The 19,289-nt window shown below is 30.3% G+C and overlaps 3 protein-coding genes across 3 annotated transcripts; 1 reads left to right on the plus strand and 2 right to left on the minus strand.

The window, feature by feature from the left end:
• Positions 1-1,604: 1,604 nt before the first annotated feature.
• Cka (Connector of kinase to AP-1) lies at positions 1,605-15,296 on the minus strand. The gene is made up of 9 exons (XM_076418209.1): positions 14,798-15,296; positions 13,818-14,244; positions 13,558-13,758; positions 13,393-13,503; positions 13,152-13,339; positions 12,948-13,101; positions 12,546-12,799; positions 12,119-12,485; positions 1,605-3,551 (listed from the first exon to the last, which is right to left on the minus strand). The coding sequence occupies exons 1-9, from the start codon at positions 15,020-15,022 to the stop codon at positions 3,379-3,381; spliced, it is 2,100 nt and encodes a 699-aa protein (XP_076274324.1). The 5' UTR covers positions 15,023-15,296; the 3' UTR covers positions 1,605-3,378.
• Positions 15,297-15,599: 303 nt separating this feature from the next.
• On the minus strand, positions 15,600-16,171 carry baf (barrier to autointegration factor). The gene is made up of 2 exons (XM_076418222.1): positions 15,971-16,171; positions 15,600-15,908 (listed from the first exon to the last, which is right to left on the minus strand). The coding sequence occupies exons 1-2, from the start codon at positions 16,094-16,096 to the stop codon at positions 15,762-15,764; spliced, it is 273 nt and encodes a 90-aa protein (XP_076274337.1). The 5' UTR covers positions 16,097-16,171; the 3' UTR covers positions 15,600-15,761.
• Positions 16,172-16,326: 155 nt separating this feature from the next.
• Tpi (Triose phosphate isomerase) lies at positions 16,327-18,434 on the plus strand. Its single transcript, XM_076418218.1, has 4 exons — positions 16,327-16,463; positions 17,312-17,540; positions 17,599-17,842; positions 17,901-18,434. The coding sequence occupies exons 2-4, from the start codon at positions 17,318-17,320 to the stop codon at positions 18,175-18,177; spliced, it is 744 nt and encodes a 247-aa protein (XP_076274333.1). The 5' UTR covers positions 16,327-16,463; positions 17,312-17,317; the 3' UTR covers positions 18,178-18,434.
• Positions 18,435-19,289: the final 855 nt, after the last annotated feature.

The raw sequence follows: 19,289 nt of genomic DNA on the forward strand, positions 1-19,289 counted from the left end.
ACAGTCATCCGAGTGGACTGCCCGCGATGAACCCGCTCCAAAGCGTGGGAAAACGCAACAGCCGGCTGGCAAGTTTATGGCGTCTGTATTTTTGGATGCAATGGAATAATTTTCATTGACTACCTTGAAAAAGGAAGGACCATCAACAGTTACTGTTACATAGCGTTATTGGACCGTTTGAAGGACGAAATCAACAAAAAACGGCCGCATTTGAAGAAAAAGAACGTGCTGCTTCATCAAGACAATGCACCGTGTCACAAATCAGTGAAAACGATGGCAAATATCCATGATTTGGGCTTCGAATTGCTTCCTTATTCACCGTATTCTCCAGATCTGGCCCTAGCGACTATTTCCTATTCTCAGATCTTAAAAGAATGCTCACTGGGAAGAAATTTTCGTCGAATGAAGAGTTGATCGACGAAACTGAGGCCTATTTCGAAGCAAAGGACAAATCGTACTACAAAAATGATATCGAAAAATTTGAGGGGTCGCTATAATCAGTGTATCACCCTTGAAGGGAATTATTTTGAATAAAAATATTTATTTTGCTAAAAAAATGTGTTTTACTATGGTAGGCCGGGGATATTATGAACCAGCACTTTTATAATTACGTTCAGTTCAAGATACTTATTTAATCATAGCATCCAGCGATGATTAAAAATAGCCTGAAGCAAGCAGCTTAAGCCGTCAGTGCTGAGTCTGCAAAAGGAACTATCAACCATTCACAGAATTTTTTGATTGTCAAAAAGAATTACTAATTATCACGAATTGTTAATCCTTCATTTGCATTGTTAGATTTTGTCTAATATTTTTACATTTCAGGAATGTCTAGTCACTTGTTCCGACATACCACCCATAATAGGTGTTTCTAGACTTTGTTAGATACTAGAGACGGCCAAGCATTCAGTTGTTATATTTTATTGCTTGACAACGGCTACAAGAGTAAACAAGGGACCACCTACACCGTTTTGTTCATTGATAAATGTTGCAGGAATAAATTCGAGTGTAATGTATAACAATATCAGAGAAACAGCGACAAATAATTAGAAAGATTAATGAGAAGTTAAGAGCGAGATCATTAAAATATTCAGTCTGTCCAAGAAATTACCGGTATAATGCATAATCTGAAACAATTTAGAAAGAACATACATATCGACAGTACAAATAGATTTATTACATTGTTTTAACTTTATGTTTTTAGTTTTTACTAATGCCAAAAATCTTTTTTTCTTAATTTTAACTCCAAGAATATTTTCAACAACATTTATAAAAATTAATATTTCCTAGTTGGTTTGCTTTATATATTGAAAAGTGATCCTCAAATAAAATTTAACAAGTAACGATGTTAAAACATATTTATATTGTCAGTAAGATTTTGAACAATAAAAAATCGAGGTTCTTAGTATTTTTATTAATGAAATAAACCCAAATATTGAAGATAATTTAGACTCATCAATCACCTTAAAAAATGTTTATTACTATTCCATCAAGATAATAATTCGATGAAGGAGTCTGAATCATTTAGTAACAATCACGCAGGCTGGGAATTTTATGACGACGTGTGGAAGGATGTGTATCAAGAGATATTAAAATGGGCTACAACAGCAGTGTGTAATTTGAATATATTTGTATATACTAGATATTATCGAACACTGGTTTTCACGTTTTTAATTTTACACAGTTTATTTAATAATAGACCTTTATACAGTAGTACTCAAATGCATGCTTTACATTTGACCGAATAACATTCACAGGGTACAGGGTGCTTAAGAAAACATACGTTAATAAGGGCAGTTTTATTTTCCACCAATGAAATCGTCTGTGCCTAAATACAAAAATAAAAAAACGACGATGAGATGATGATACCGGATCGGCAACATCGGAGAGAAGGAAACTAAACACCCTGTACACGGATCTACAAGTTCAATTAGTAAGATTGTTTATTTACAGGTTACTTTCTGTTGCGGGCTTCATTGTAATATAGTGAATTCGAGTAAACATTAAACTATATTATAGGTAAAAAATAAATAGTTATTTACAAAAGAAAAGGCGTAATATAATGACAAACAAATGTTATATATACAAATCAATATGACTTTTATATACATATTCTAGGCTAAGCAATACAACTTAAAAAATCCAAAGAGTACTAGATTTGTAAAAATAAGACATACACTAACATGCATATTATTTTATGGGGGTTCAGAATTTGCACTTCTTTTTATTTAGAGTTAAACCGACATTTAAAGCAACTCGTTCCTCAAACGTGGAAAGTAAATAATCGAAGTGATGGTCTTAGTAAGTACTAACAATCCCATAAAAATATATATTATATAGCACCTATATCCGAAAACTATGTTATAATCGAGAATGTCCGTAAATACTACTGTGATGGTGAAGTAACGCTCGTAAAACTCAAAAGTCAGCACCATATTACAATACCATCAACTTCTATACACCAGTGATAAAGCGAAAGATATTACCGCCATTCTCCATCCTCACAAAAAGCTTCTAATACTGCCACTGTTATGAAAAGAAAAAGCAGTACTGGTCCTAATGTTTTACAACTTTATTATTGTTCAGCTACAGTCTACTTATTTATATACCTTCCTAATTTCGTGGTTTTCACCGTTTAACTAATAAAATAACATCATATTTGTTGATGAAAAAACCAACATTATTTATCCGTTTAAATGTTTCTAAAAAATCAAGTACGCCGACGTTCAGCTTTAAAAAAAATAAAACAAAACACAATACGAAACTCATTTTTTTTATCAACTAACATGATACGGTTAATTGACTTGAATCATAACTGCGAATAATATCAGATCACACGTTGCTTATGTTCGACTTAATTTATTAAACTGATTAAAATAAAATATTAGATATTTGCATATTTATTATGTACAACATAAACCTATAACAGACATTTTTTAGACCATATACATTCATAAGGATAATAATTCAGATTTTAGATTCTTACAATAATATTAGAATATGATGTTGACTATTTTTTTTTTAAATAATTAGTTGTGGTAGGTAAGAGGTTCGGTGATATTAGCGATCACGTGAAAAGAAATAAGAAATAGTTACACAAGTCGGACAGAGAAACAGTCATCTTTGTGTATCGTCCTCGAAGACGACGTGTATCCCTATCACCCCCTTTTTTTAAAAAGGAATCGGCCTTTATTCGGGTTAAATTACAGTTCCTTTTAATAAATACATGATTAATGAATTTAAATAAAAGTTTCAGCTCGACAATGATTTCCACACCAAACTGCAAAAGTTATACTTGTACAGGATTGGTAGTGAGTATTCTACATCACCTTAATTATCTACTTGATCACACTTATTGACTTGTTTCGGTTTTAATTTAAATTAGACAAACACTTTTGCTAAACCGTCAGCGCCCGCACTAGCGATGTATGGCCTAGTTGGATGGAATGCGACATCCAAGATGCTCTCGTCGTATTTCTTGCGATGAGCCGTTATTTCCTGCACACACGTCTTGTTTTCTATATTCCACAGCCGTATAGAACAGTCATGCGAACCTGAAAATAAAAGGGAGATGCTTTATTTCATTATTTGACATAGTTCTTCCAATAAAACACCAAAGGCACGCCATTAACACCGTCGAACGTATTGCTAAATTCAGTCTATAAAAACGTAAAATCCCTTTTAAACTCAGAGCATTTTTCTAATTCGCATTAATCGGTCTATAAAATTCGATTTGTATTGGTATTGATCGATCAGCTGATTGATCGTTGTCATGTCAAACTATATAATAAAATAACTCTAACCTATAACAAGCTATTGTGGCTGTTTAATTAACTGTAGTTCTTTCAATAAATATGCGTTAGATGTTTTATAATCACTTTTATTTAATTAATTTATTTACATTAGTATTTTGTTGTTAGAGTCAAACTAAGAAAAACTTAAATTTGGCGCGGCAAGATCGCATTATAAGTTTTGATGACGTGCACTGGCTATTTATTGGAAGGATTATATACATAGAGAAATAGAGATTTAATAGGAAATTTTGGAGAAATGTTTACGTCCAACATGCAGATGTCGCTACTTTTAACTTATTACTCGCTTTAATCGCTACGCTATAAGCCGCGACGGAATCTGATTGGCTGACTTCGTTTCTATGGTACATTTGTTATTTATTTATTTTGAGCGCCATTTCCAATATGGCTGTCATAAGGAATAGTGCGTTTAGAGATTAAATTATTAGTTCATTAGTATATATAAGTCGGTAGTACAAAAAGTAAAGTGAATTATTGATCTAGGAAGTGTTGTGTATCCAGATGCACAGATAGTAAAGAAATGCTGAATCGTTTTCGTTCGAAGAAGTATTTGGATGTCATTAAACAATGGTTGATAATGTTAAAAATCCAAACCGAATGAATTAAGTATCAAAGAAATTTATGATCGTTACATCATGTTTTGTTGTTGTAAGTTGGGGTAAGTTTATTCATATATATTCAAAAATCAAATATTGATATTTTTAATTTTAGAAATTAATCCCCTTCCAAAAGAACCTATGCAAACGGGTATATACTTTTCTTCTTGGATCAATAGTTGCAGCTCCAATAAAATAAATAGTAACTCTTGAATGCAAATCTATTAAGAGTAGGTCAACCTATATTCAATACACGAGGAATATTTCTGTAAAATGTATTGCTCAAGTAAGAAAAATTGTTAAAGTGACTTCAATTTAATAACTACCTTGAGGGGTTCTTTTCATTAAAGAAAAAAGTTTAATTATCCAAATAAATATATTGGCTTAAGGCTATTTAACCAAGATAGTATTTTTTTGGATAATGGATTCAGGAATACACATCCTCGGCTAGTATGTTTTAGAAGTCATTTGAATCGTTTAACATAAGTTTTTTTTTTATCTCATTGGCCTTTAGGAAATTGTGAAGAGAAAGAACATGTGGGCCATGACTTCCAGATGTTCCTATATGAATAGACGAGCCAAGTATAGACGATCTTATGCCCCAGAATATTGTTTCATTATAGTGTCAGTAGGACTCTTTTAACCTCTTCTTTTAGTTAATAATATAACATATCTTTGTGAAATATCTTTAAAAAATGTAAATTGAAAACCTTTTATTTTAATTGAACACTACAAAATGATTTTCATATAGAATATTACAAATAATAAGGTGTGCTATATACCTTTGATAAAACCCATAATAGATATCATTTAATAGATTAAATTGATGGCGCTAAACAAATATGGACAAAACAAAAAAGGGAAAAGATGGAAGAGATAATTTTGATTTGCAAAGCACCAAAGTTTTTTGCTTATAGTTTTATATATAAATATATATATATATATATATATATATATATATGTTTTATAGATATATTTACTGTTATCGATTATATTTATATTTATTTACTTTTACATATATTTATATATAATTGAATTTTATTTAATAAATTTATTTGAGAAAAAAATAGTTTTTTATTTAAATTTCATTGGTCAATTAAACATAACATATGGCTGTCACGTGCTAAGCACTACTAATGAGCCAATCAAATGTCTTCACAGTAAAATATTCTTCTTACAGGTGCCTATAATGGAGATCTAAATTAACCAATGAAATTACTTGAATGACCAATTATGCGACCTCTGGATGTTGGGCAAAGCAAAACTTTGCGCCAGAGTCCCCTATATAGCAGAACTGCTAGGGAAAGATCCCGGATATTTTTCTCAAATAGTTGTCAAATAGTCACAATCGAAGGTTTGTATGGTTTCAAATGTTATTGATAATTACTTTTAAAGCACCAATCAATGACTTTTAACTGACTAAAGGAATGGCTTCAACATCTCAAATATACATAGATTGTAACCTTTCAACCGAGCTATTTACCATTTTTGTAATTGTGATTAAAAATGTCATTGACTCAGTTGTTCAATACCTTTTGTTGCTGAGTCTGTAAAGTCTTTGATTGTAAATTAGATTTTGTTTAATATTTTTACATTTTTCTTAATCAAATAAGAGCAGTGGGTGTGGCTTCAAGAATGTCTAGCCTCAAAAAATACAATGTTCCAAAATACGTTGTTCCAAAAAATACAACCCATAATAGGTTTTATTTTTGAATTAGATTTAGATACTAGAGATAACCAAGTATTCATTTGATACATTTTATTACCTGACAAGGGTTACAAGAGTAAACAAGTAGCCACCTGCACTGTTTTGTCCATTTCTAAATCTTGCAAGAATAAATTCGATGTACAGCAACAATACCGGAAAACCAATTACTCGTCAACACAAATATTAATGAGAAGTTGAAAGTGAGATCACTAAAATATTCACTGGTGTAATACATGCTCTAAAACTATTTGTAAAGAACATACATACCAAGAATAATTTTGTAATTGTTACTAAATATGTTATTGACTCAGTTGACTGAGTTATTGTTTTGTCCTTTAACAAGAAAAAATAAAATTGTTTGAAAAATAAATTACAGAACTTCGAAACACTTCTACCACTGATGTAAGAGTCTAGAAGACTGAAAAATACGGTTTTACTGCTGCAGGTTCAGAAAGAGACTAGACATCAATATCGATTTTATATTAGAATGATGGTGAAGGCGCCTGTCTAGCAGATTCACCTCAGGTAAAAAACAAATTCCAGAAATTCGAAGCACTTCAAACACTAACGTAACAAACATGCAGACGACTAAAAAAATATGTTTTTACATATGAACATAAACTTGTTCGAAGCAAAAACCGGATGATCACTGAACTAAAGATTACTACGGGTTTTGTATATGAAGGATGGTGAAGGCGCTCTGATTAGCAGATTAACCAATACGGTAATAATGCCTGTATCATGTTGAATCTAAGACATAAAAGGGAGTGATATTGTGTCTTAAAATCCAATAATTTCAAACTCTCATGTTATTTAACACCCGCAATACCCAATATAGAGTCCAGAAGAATTTTATTCTGGTTATAGCCTTCATTTATTTCCAAGCTATAGAGCAATAAGAATTATATCGCGAAGAATACAAGTTTTCCAGTAGTATTTTCTAGTTCAAAATGACTAAAATTTTTGAGTCATATTAACTTGTTTTAGCATACTTAGTGTCTCTACTCTAGCTCATTTTTTAAATGCAAAATGAGATTAGTATTATTTTATTATACTGACTTGAGTATCGAAGTACCGATATACTGGAATTTTATCATAATACAAGAAAGATACAGGATATATATATATATATATATATATATATATATATCGCTTCCCGATAATTTTCAATGACTGACTTTCGTGATGACTGTCAAAACACCCACAAAGAGCAAACCAATAGAAGAATAAGCATGCGATGGGAGGAATACCATTGTCTATATATATGTGGGTGTTTTGACAGTCATCGCGGGAAGCGATATATATATATATATATATATATATATATATATATATATATATATATATATATATATATATATATATATATATCGCTTCCCGCGATATATATATATATATATATATATATATATATATATATATATATATCGCGGGAAGCGTCAAAACACCCACATATATATATATATATATATATATATATATCGCTTCCCGCGATATATATATATATATATATATATATATATATATATATATATATATATATATATATATATATATCGCGGGAAGCGATATATATATATATATATATATATATATATATATATATATATATATATATATATATATATATAATATCGATTTTATATTAGAATGATAGTGAAGGCGCCTGTCTAGCAGATTCACCTCAGGTAAAAAACAAATTCCAGAAATCCGAAACACTTCAAACACTAACGTAACAAACATGCAGACGACTAAAAAATATGTTTTTACATATGAACATAAACTTGTTCGAAGCAAAAACCGGATGATCACTGAACTAAAGATTACTACGGGTTTTGTATATGAAGGATGGTGGAGGCGCCCTGATTAACAGATTAACCAATACGGTAATAATGCCTGTATCATGTTGAATCTAAGACATAAAAGGGAGTGATATTGTGTCTTAAAATCCAATAACTTCAAACTCTCATGTTATTTAACACCCTCAATACCCAATATAAAGTCCAGACGAATTTTATTCTGGTTATTGCCTTCATTTATTCCCAAGCTACAAAGCAATAAGAATTATATCGCGAAGAATGCAAGTACATCCTAAACCTCCACTCATTTCCATTCCTCCACACCATTCCACTAAGTTTCACAAATAAATTCAGATCTCATTTTCCAGTAGTATTTTCTAGTTCAAAATGACTAACATTTTTGAGTCACATTAACTTGTTTTAGCATACTTAGTGTCTCTACTCTAGCTCATTTTTTAAATGCAAAATGAGATTAGTATTATTTTATTATACTGACTTGAGTATCGAAGTACCGATATACTGGAATTTTATCATAATACAAGAAAGATACAGGATATATATATATATATATATATATATATATATATATATATATATATATATATATATATATATATATATATATATATATCGCTTCCCGATAATTTTCAATGACTGACTTTCGTGATGACTGTCAAAACACCCACAAAGAGCAAACCAATAGAAGAATAAGCATGCGATGGGAGGAATACCATTGTCTATATATATGTGGGTGTTTTGACAGTCATCGCGGGAAGCGATATATATATATATATATATATATATATATATATATATATATATCGCTTCCCGCGATATATATATATATATATATATATATATATCGCTTCCTGCGATATATATATATATATATATATATATATATATATATATCGCGGGAAGCGTCAAAACACCCACATATATATATATATATATATATATATATATATATATATCGCTTCCCGCGATATATATATATATATATATATATATATATATATATATATATATATATCGCGGGAAGCGATATATATATATATATATATATATATATATATATATATATATATATATATATATATATATATAATATCGATTTTATATTAGAATGATAGTGAAGGCGCCTGTCTAGCAGATTCACCTCAGGTAAAAAACAAATTCCAGAAATCCGAAACACTTCAAACACTAACGTAACAAACATGCAGACGACTAAAAAATATGTTTTTACATATGAACATAAACTTGTTCGAAGCAAAAACCGGATGATCACTGAACTAAAGATTACTACGGGTTTTGTATATGAAGGATGGTGAAGGCGCCCTGATTAACAGATTAACCAATACGGTAATAATGCCTGTATCATGTTGAATCTAAGACATAAAAGGGAGTGATATTGTGTCTTAAAATCCAATAACTTCAAACTCTCATGTTATTTAACACCCTCAATACCCAATATAAAGTCCAGACGAATTTTATTCTGGTTATTGCCTTCATTTATTCCCAAGCTACAAAGCAATAAGAATTATATCGCGGAGAATACAAATAAATTCAGATCTCATTTTCCAGTAGTATTTTCTAGTTCAAAATGACTAACATTTTTGAGTCACATTAACTTGTTTTAGCATACTTAGTGTCTCTACTCTAGCTCATTTTTTAAATGCAAAATGAGATTAGTATTATTTTATTATACTGACTTGAGTATCGAAGTACCGATATACTGGAATTTTATCATAATACAAGAAAGATACAGGATATATATATATATATATATATATATATATATATCGCTTCCCGATAATTTTCAATGACTGACTTTCGTGATGACTGTCAAAACACCCACAAAGAGCAAACCAATAGAAGAATAAGCATGCGATGGGAGGAATACCATTGTCTATATATATGTGGGTGTTTTGACAGTCATCGCGGGAAGCGATATATATATATATATATATATATATATATATATATATATATATATATATCGCTTCCCGCGATATATATATATATATATATATATATATATATATATATATATATATCGCGGGAAGCGTCAAAACACCCACATATATATATATATATATATATATATATATATAATATCGATTTTATATTAGAATGATAGTGAAGGCGCCTGTCTAGCAGATTCACCTCAGGTAAAAAACAAATTCCAGAAATCCGAAACACTTCAAACACTAACGTAACAAACATGCAGACGACTAAAAAATATGTTTTTACATATGAACATAAACTTGTTCGAAGCAAAAACCGGATGATCACTGAACTAAAGATTACTACGGGTTTTGTATATGAAGGATGGTGAAGGCGCCCTGATTAACAGATTAACCAATACGGTAATAATGCCTGTATCATGTTGAATCTAAGACATAAAAGGGAGTGATATTGTGTCTTAAAATCCAATAACTTCAAACTCTCATGTTATTTAACACCCTCAATACCCAATATAAAGTCCAGACGAATTTTATTCTGGTTATTGCCTTCATTTATTCCCAAACTACAAAGCAATAAGAATTATATCGCGAAGAATGCAAGTACATCCTAAACCTCCACTCATTTCCATTCCTCCACACCATTCCACTAAGTTTCACAAATAAATTCAGATCTCATTTTCCAGTAGTATTTTCTAGTTCAAAATGACTAAAATTTTTGAGTCATATTAACTTGTTTTAGCATACTTAGTGTCTCTACTCTAGCTCATTTTTTAAATGCAAAATGAGATTAGTATTATTTTATTATACTGACTTGAGTATCGAAGTACCGATATACTGGAATTTTATCATAATACAAGAAAGATACAGGAGATATATATATATATATATATATATATATATATATATATAATAGTAATATATATATATATATATATAGTAGTATATATATATTTGTTAGTCGTCTGCATGTTTGTTACGTTAGTGTTTGAAGTGTTTCGAATTTCTGGAATTTGTTTTTTACCTGAGGTGAATTATATATTATTTATATATATATTATTTATATATATATATATTTATATATTTATATATATATATATATATTTATATATATATATATATTTATATATATATATATATATTTATATATTTATATATATATATATATATATTTATATATTTATATATATATATATATATATATATATTTATATATTTATATATATATATATATATATATTTATATATATATATATCGCTTCCTGATGACTTTCAATGACTGACTTTCGTGATGACTGTCAAAACACCCACAAAGAGCAAACCAATAGAAGAATAAGCATGCGATGGGAGGAATACCATTGCCTATATATATATGTGGGTGTTTTGACAGTCATCTCGGGAAGCGTAGTTTGTAGTTTTTCAGTTAATATTAATTAGCCGTTTCTCTAACAAGTGTAACCAGTAAAAACATATAAATCAATAAAATATTTATATATATATATATATATATATATATATATATATATATATATATATATATATATATATTATATATATATATATATTTATATATTTATATATATATATATTTATATATATATATATATATATTTATATATATATATATATATTTATATATATATATATATATATTTATATATTTATATATATATATATATCGCTTCCTGATGACTTTCAATGACTGACTTTCGTGATGACTGTCAAAACACCCACAAAGAGCAAACCAATAGAAGAATAAGCATGCGATGGGAGGAATACCATTGCCTATATATATATGTGGGTGTTTTGACAGTCATCTCGGGAAGCGTAGTTTGTAGTTTTTCAGTTAATATTAATTTGCCGTTTCTCTAACAAGTGTAACCGGTAAAAACATACAAATCAATATATATTATATATATCATATTAATTATATATATATATATATATATATATATATATATATATATATATATATATATATATATATATATATATAATTAATATACTGTAGTATGTAGTAATAATTTCTTAACGTTCAAGGTCAAAAATGCTGAATGTCAAGTAAATACAAAACATGATTAAAGCATTAATTATACAATGAAATCTAAAAATAACTGTCTACCTTCGAAAACCAGCTCTTGTACAGCAAATATGCAATGTTTTTTGTGTAAATTATGTTTTGTTGCTGATCATCATAGGCAGAGAGAAGTATGAAAAACAAAAAACATCAATGGATGCTTACCAGAAAGAAGATAAACCCCGTGAGAATCCAAAGCCAAGCTAGTAACTGCGTCCAAGTGTGCCACCATAGAATGAATCATTTTACCGGTGTTGTTATCCCAAAATCGAATGTGCCTGTCTTCGTGAGCGGTAATCGTTTGCGAAAATGACGGATGACTAACGACCTTGTTGATCTGCTTCGCGGCCAGATTGACACCGTCCTGACTGGAGGACTCCATTCGTAAAACTTGTTTACCCGTTTCGACATCGAATATGACACAGTGCGAGGACGCGAACGACGCCACTATTCGATTTGGATCCTCGACAGAGAAATCCACACTCGATGGTATCCCATCTTGTTCAGAAGTAAATGTATTTAATAATTGTACCTAAAAATATACAACAATATTTAATAAACGTATTTTCTAAGGTTTACGAGTTGATTTTACCTTATTATGAGGCGACCATAATTTAATTGTTCCATCTGAGGAACAAGACAGTAACAGCGACTTGAAATTCAGGACAGAGAGCCCCCATACTGCGTCGGAATGCCCATGTAGTGTTGTACTCAAAACATCGGGTTCGAAGAGATCATATGGGTCAATGTTTGAATTCGGAACAGCCCAACAATTAATCACACCATCCAGGCCTCCTGAGTAACAATAATCGCCGTTTCCAGAAATTGCCAACGATAGAACTGGACCTATAATAGATAAAATATTTACGTAATTCTTTAATTTTAAAAACAACACTCATGAATTTATATTATAGTATTTTGCTGCTGCATATACTAAATTAATATTCCAGAAATATACTGAAATGCACGAACATATGTAAACCGATGACCTTACCTGCATGACTTCTAAAGGTGTATAAAGGTTCAACATCTAAACTAGCACTTTTTTTAGCCGGAACAGTTTTTTGTAGGTTCCACAATTTTAAGGTATGATCTTCACTGGCGGTTATAAGAACTGGGTCCGTAGGATGGAAACCCAGAGCCCTAACCTAAATCAAATGTTAACTAATGTATCTGCGTAAAGCCAAAATTAACTTACCCCATCAAAGTGACTTCTCAAAGTGTATTTCCCATTCCATGTTTTGCGAAATGCGTCCTTGCTACTAGCAATGTCGTAAGTGCTTTCAGCATCATTGTTTACAGTTAACTGCGCTAGTTCGCCTAAGCCTAAAGTAGAATCTATATTGTCTTCATCTCCAATACCAAGAGGTCGTTTTGGTACTTGGGCTATAAAAGAAACTTCTATAAAAACAAATAATTATGCTATCAGAGTAAATTACTTTTGTTCCAATCAGCGGAATCATTTTTTAATTCTTGCTTTTTTTCTGCTTCAGATAACCGATTTAACTCATTAAAAACTTCTAGAGCTAGAGCATCCACATCTTCCCCTTCTGCAACAATAGTTGTCAATAAAAACATAACATATCACTTACAGCCTATTTCACCTTTTTTATTAGCTTTAACCTCATCTTCCATCTCAACATTTGGATCTATATCACCATCATCACTCATGTCATCATCATCATCCATTTCAACATCTGGATTACCTAAAAAGCCGAAGTTAACCATAACTGCAGCTTCAGTATCTAACATCATAGCTTCAGCTAAAGAACTGGGTTGAGGTTTTTTAGCTGGTGTTCTCCTTCCTATTAATTCGACATGTGTTAAAGTATAGGTAACCCAACAATACAAAAATAAATAATACCTTGTGTTTCACTAGCTCTCTTATTAGATTCGTTTCCATTTACAGAACTACTATTATGATTTTCTTCTTGGTCTGCATTGTTATTATTTAAACCCAATAAAGTTCTTACTCTAGTTGACCTCACATCAATGATTCTATCTGTATATCCAATCTCCTGTAAATACTGCCTCAACAACTGTCTCCCCTGTTTCCATGTTGAATTAGAAACAGATACATAACCAGGGTCTGGATCGATCTGTGATTCTGCAGTTTCATCGATAACAGGGGGCTTCATGTCACCTTGTAGAAGTTCAGTGCCATATTTCAATTTATGAAATTTAGCCCGTTCTTGTTTTAAAGCATATTCTAACATTTTTATTCGACGGACTAAATCGTTTTTTAAATTCTCCTGTCCTTTTCTTTCTCCTTGTAAAAATGCAATTCTGGCCTGACAAATCAAAACACATAAATTAAATATTTATAATAGATATAGAATAAATTATTACCACAAGGAACACCAGGAATGACAATTCAAGTTAAATACATACTGTGTTATTAAAATTTTAGAGGTGAAATACTTCTTCATATATAATATAATATAAATCTATATTGAAATATTTCTGTGAAAGATTTTTAATAATTCTACTAAATAGACATAACAAGTTAATATGATATATTGTCAATATGATATAAAACTATAAGAAGTAAGAAGTGGATAATAATTTAGTTTAAAATAAATTAGAAATTATATAAACAATTCGGCTTGGTAAAACTTTGACATGTTATTGATAAAACTACCTTAAAACATAATAGTTTAATTAATATTCTTTAATGACACTTTTAAATACGTACAATGATATACTGTTAGCCACCAAAAATAGACAAACATCAAGTCATGCAAAAGTAAAAAAAACATTTATTCACAAACACTAAATGCTATATAACATATTTGAAGCATTGATCACAAAAATGTAGAAAACCGTAATATTAGAAATACTTACATGTAATTCAGCTCTATCAACTTCCCATTGTGATCTTTCCAGTTCAAACCTAGCCCATTCATGCTGGATAAAATGCAATATACCTGGTATAGAATAGTGTGTTTTTTGTTGTGAGTCTTCGTTTTGCTTATTGTTAGTTGAATTTGCAGCCTGCGAACCCATCTGCCCTCCGTTCTGATTAAGTGAGGTATCTTCCATTGTAGCTGGCCCACAAGGAGGATTCATACGTCTACCATTTCTATTCAAATCGCCATTTTACTTTTAGTCGAGATCGTATTCTCTCGACAAATATAACGAAACACTAATATACACCGAAAACGCACTCGCACAAAAACTGTACAAAAAAATAAGGTAAATAATTAATTTAGATGCACTTTACTACCCAGAAAAATTAGATTTTTAAAGAAAAGTTTCCAAATCAACTCCCTCTCCCTAACCAACCCATTAACATCTGGCACTTTGTTTCTTTCTAGCACCAAGGAACTTACATGCTACAAATAAGTCTATCTCTGTCTAGTCGTCATGGCGGACATGCGTTCTATGCCGAGATTAACTCCCCCTCCACTTTTTGTATGCTCCAGCAGAATAAAATTTCCCTTCTAGGAATTTATTTGATTGAACTTTTTCTTTTTTAATTATGAATTATGTCAAAAAACTAGGTTTCTTTTTAAAATCCCATAAGATATTAAATAATTAAGTCTTGAATATATTCTTGAAAAATCAATATATACCAAGGACATACATTACAGCATTTTAATTAATAAATTAATCAGAAATATTGTCCCCAAAACAAAACAGTAGCTTTAATTCAAAAATAATTTATTAAAATATAAATATTGAGACATCTATATTGAAAGTTAGAAACTTAACCTATGTGAACAAAAGTTACTTTTGTTAAATATATTTTACATAATAATATTTTATATTATTACAAATGAAACATTGCAAATTATTGCATAAACATTTACAGGAATTCTTCACACCAATCATTAAGACACTGCCAACAGTCGGTAGACTGTTTTGAATTAGCTGAGCAGACATCTTTCATCCATTCTTTAAATAAATCTTGGTTCTTCTTTAAAATCAGAAATTGACCAAGTACTACATAGGCCTATAAAAAATGATATCTGTTTAATAAAGGACACATGAAAACGATGAATTATTTTAAATTACTTTGTCAAAACCTGCTTGTGATAAACGATTCCCCAAAGTCTCGCCAATTCCTGCCAATTCTGTGACAGGCTTTTCTCCCATAGGTTCTGCTACAAAATTTCTATGTTTCTGGGATGTGCTCGACATTGTTAAAAAATTAATAGAAAATGTAATTTCCAAACCTAACACACCTAAAATTAAAATGAGAGTTTTAGGTTACTGTCAACGGTTATTTTATAATGCTCGAAATTAAGAAGAAGAAAAAAATCAAAATATTAAAAAACTAATTTTATGACTTAGTTTAAGGAATTCAAAGCAATCTTAAATAGGAAATAATTAATAACATGCCAAGAACTAAATCATATATAACAGGGATCATAATACTAGTAAATATAAAAGTAGAGGTATGTAGTACGGAGGTGGAGCTTTTCAACCTTCAGTAAGCTTTAGAGGTCATTATTGAATAGGTTGGCGACCAGAAGTTCACGTAAAAGAGGGTATTTAAAATATATCGGTAAGTTATCTTTTTTTTATAAAAATAATTACAAAATAAGTATTAAAACAGCATATATTGTTTTTTTAAATCACTATGGCAATTTATGTGGACACCTTTCGCATTGTTACAAAAAAATGTAATTAATAACTTTGGACTATTTAAATTTGGAATGTAATATTTTATTGTATTTTAATATTGAACCCATAATACAACAACTTTTTTAATACAATAATAACATAAAAATTTTACTATTCAGTTTATAACTATACTTTACATTTTATAATTCTGTTTAAAATCTATTAGTTGTAATTAATATAAGCTATTTATGAACATATTAAGATATTGACTTTAATTTTTTAAAACAAAAATTTGTATTTATACTCTATTTTGTATTAAAATATCATCTAACGCAGTAGATTATTCAGATTTTGATATACTTCTTTAATGAATCATACCAAACTATGTTTAATAATATTTTGCTATTTTTATATAATTACTATATATAACAGCTAATGAACTTTTATCTTAATGTTTAAAAAATAACTTATTGTATAAACAGGGCCACTATCATAATAGTTTCCATTGTCAATTTTCTTTAATTATATTGAAATAATAGAGCTAAATAATTAATTATATATTATAACAGATTAATAAAATGAGAAAATTAGCTTTCATGGGTTTTACCTGGAAGTGTTTGTCACTAAGGCTTCATGTTTCTATAAAAACACAAAGTACTGTCATATAGCATGATTAAACTTTTAAAGTTCAGAGTTTTCACAATGACATCATGTGTAGGATTCAAATATCAAATGGTGGAAGTTAATATCTATTACGTTTGAATGATTGTGATTTCTTTTTAATTTTAGTGCAAAATGGGCCGGAAATTTGTTGTTGGGGGTAACTGGAAAATGAATGGCTCCAAGGCCCAAATAAATGATATATTAGCCTTCTTGAAAAGTGGACCATTAAACCAGGATACTGAGGTTGTTGTTGGTGTTCCAGCTGTTTATTTGGATTATGTAAAAACTAATGCACCTGCTAATGTTGAGGTAGCCGCCCAGAACTGTTATAAAGCCGAGAAAGGAGCTTTTACAGGTACATTTTAGTTTATAACAAAACATTTAATACTTGATTTTATTGCGTTGCTTTGTAGGAGAGACTTCACCAGCCATGTTGAAGGATCTAGGTGTAAATTGGGTAATTTTGGGTCATTCGGAACGTCGGCAGATTTTCGGCGAATCCGACGAGCTGATCGCCGAAAAAGTCGCTTTTGCTTTGAGCAATGGACTGAAGGTTATTGCCTGCATTGGCGAAACCTTACAAGAACGCGAAGCTGGACAAACCGAGGCTGTAGTATTCAGACAAACCCAAGCTATTGCTGACAAAATCCAAGACTGGTAATTGGCGTTTTATTCAAGTTATTATGAACATTTTAACATTGCTCGAAATTTCCAGGTCTAATGTTGTTATCGCTTATGAACCCGTATGGGCTATCGGTACTGGCAAAACTGCATCACCCCAACAGGCCCAAGATGTACACAAAGCACTGCGCGATTGGTTCTCAAAGAACATCAGCGCGGAAGTCGCCAACGCGATCCGAATCCAATATGGCGGTTCGGTAACAGGAGCTAATTGTAAGGAATTGGGATCTCAGCCCGATATCGATGGATTTTTGGTGGGTGGGGCCTCACTGAAGCCTGAATTTGTAAATATCGTTAACGCAAGACAGTAAATGTTTCTTCAAATATTGTTAAATTTTATGGATCACCGCCAACTTCTACTTAAACATGGTACCTTAGCGTCAAAATTTGATTTTATTTTACTAGATGATACAAAGTATTAAATACTCTTTTTATTTTTACTTTATTGTTTTATGTACAAATGTTGACCTAATAAAACCATTAGGAAGATTCGAAATTATTTTAACTAGAGAAAGGCAGCATTTAAAAACAAAAGAATTGCTTAAGATAATAAACCGATTATAAGTAGGCACGTGTTTTTTTGTTTTTCACCCAACAAAGCCAACTTAACAGGTATAATAAAGTAGCAGGTATACCGTCCTTTGACAAACAAATAAAGGAATTGATGGTTATTTTTAACACAAGGCCGTTAGCTCAGGCTGTTTGGATTGCTACCTAAAGATCAATATTGTTTGATGCTTAAGTCTATATTAAAAATAAATACTTGGTATGTGGCCTATTTGACCTATTCATTGAACGGGTGTTTTTTTATTCAAATGCATATTGTCACGACATGGAAATACAATGCCTTTTTGACTTGAATCAATCAAAAAATAGTTCAAGTTACAAAATAAAGTCAGAGACTATTGAATTTATGACATGATATATCAATATAATAGTTATCACTTTCATTTGAACTTTGTTATTTCCCATACAAGCAAAATATTTATAAACAGATTAGATAAGATTTCTCTACCTATGTCTCTACTATTTTGTTTCTATGTTATACCCCTGCTATATTTTGAGATAGCTCTCACATTTTTGGCGTCTAATTTAGATAATGTTTTATAAGTTTAAGTTAAAAATTATTATATCTATGAAAAGAATTTAAATTGTAACAAAAAAGAGATGATCATCAACTTTTTTCTTCAGCTTCAGCTAGCCATATGAATTTTTGCTGATGTTTATGAGTATCGGATACCATGGCATTAAAGGGAGATTAATAGGGATAGTTGGGTTTCCATTTTATGGTAAAATGACTATGTGTGACTGAGAGTTTCTGATGTGCCAAGGTGCATTCGGGATTGCTCGGGGGCTGTTTGTCTGCACGCCTATTGGTGCGAAAATATAAGAACCATATCGGGGCGTCATATAGATAAACTGA

Source organism: Rhynchophorus ferrugineus, unplaced genomic scaffold (genome assembly GCF_030347505.1).
Source record: "Rhynchophorus ferrugineus isolate W39M unplaced genomic scaffold, kcgeb_rfMv2 rfM11, whole genome shotgun sequence".
In the NCBI taxonomy this organism is placed as follows: Eukaryota; Metazoa; Arthropoda; class Insecta; order Coleoptera; family Curculionidae; genus Rhynchophorus; species Rhynchophorus ferrugineus.

Coding starts and splice junctions, on each gene's coding strand:
- Cka (XM_076418209.1), bottom strand. CDS start 15,022: ATGAATCCTCCTTGTGGGCCAGCTACAATGGAAGATACCTCACTTAAT. Junction 13,759..13,817: donor GAGAGCTAGTGAAACACAAG/GTATTATTTATT, acceptor TCGAATTAATAG/GAAGGAGAACACCAGCTAAA. Junction 13,504..13,557: donor GGTTAAAGCTAATAAAAAAG/GTGAAATAGGCT, acceptor CTATTGTTGCAG/AAGGGGAAGATGTGGATGCT.
- baf (XM_076418222.1), bottom strand. CDS start 16,096: ATGTCGAGCACATCCCAGAAACATAGAAATTTTGTAGCAGAACCTATG. Junction 15,909..15,970: donor CACAAGCAGGTTTTGACAAA/GTAATTTAAAAT, acceptor CATTTTTTATAG/GCCTATGTAGTACTTGGTCA.
- Tpi (XM_076418218.1), top strand. CDS start 17,318: ATGGGCCGGAAATTTGTTGTTGGGGGTAACTGGAAAATGAATGGCTCC. Junction 17,541..17,598: donor CGAGAAAGGAGCTTTTACAG/GTACATTTTAGT, acceptor GTTGCTTTGTAG/GAGAGACTTCACCAGCCATG. Junction 17,843..17,900: donor GCTGACAAAATCCAAGACTG/GTAATTGGCGTT, acceptor CGAAATTTCCAG/GTCTAATGTTGTTATCGCTT.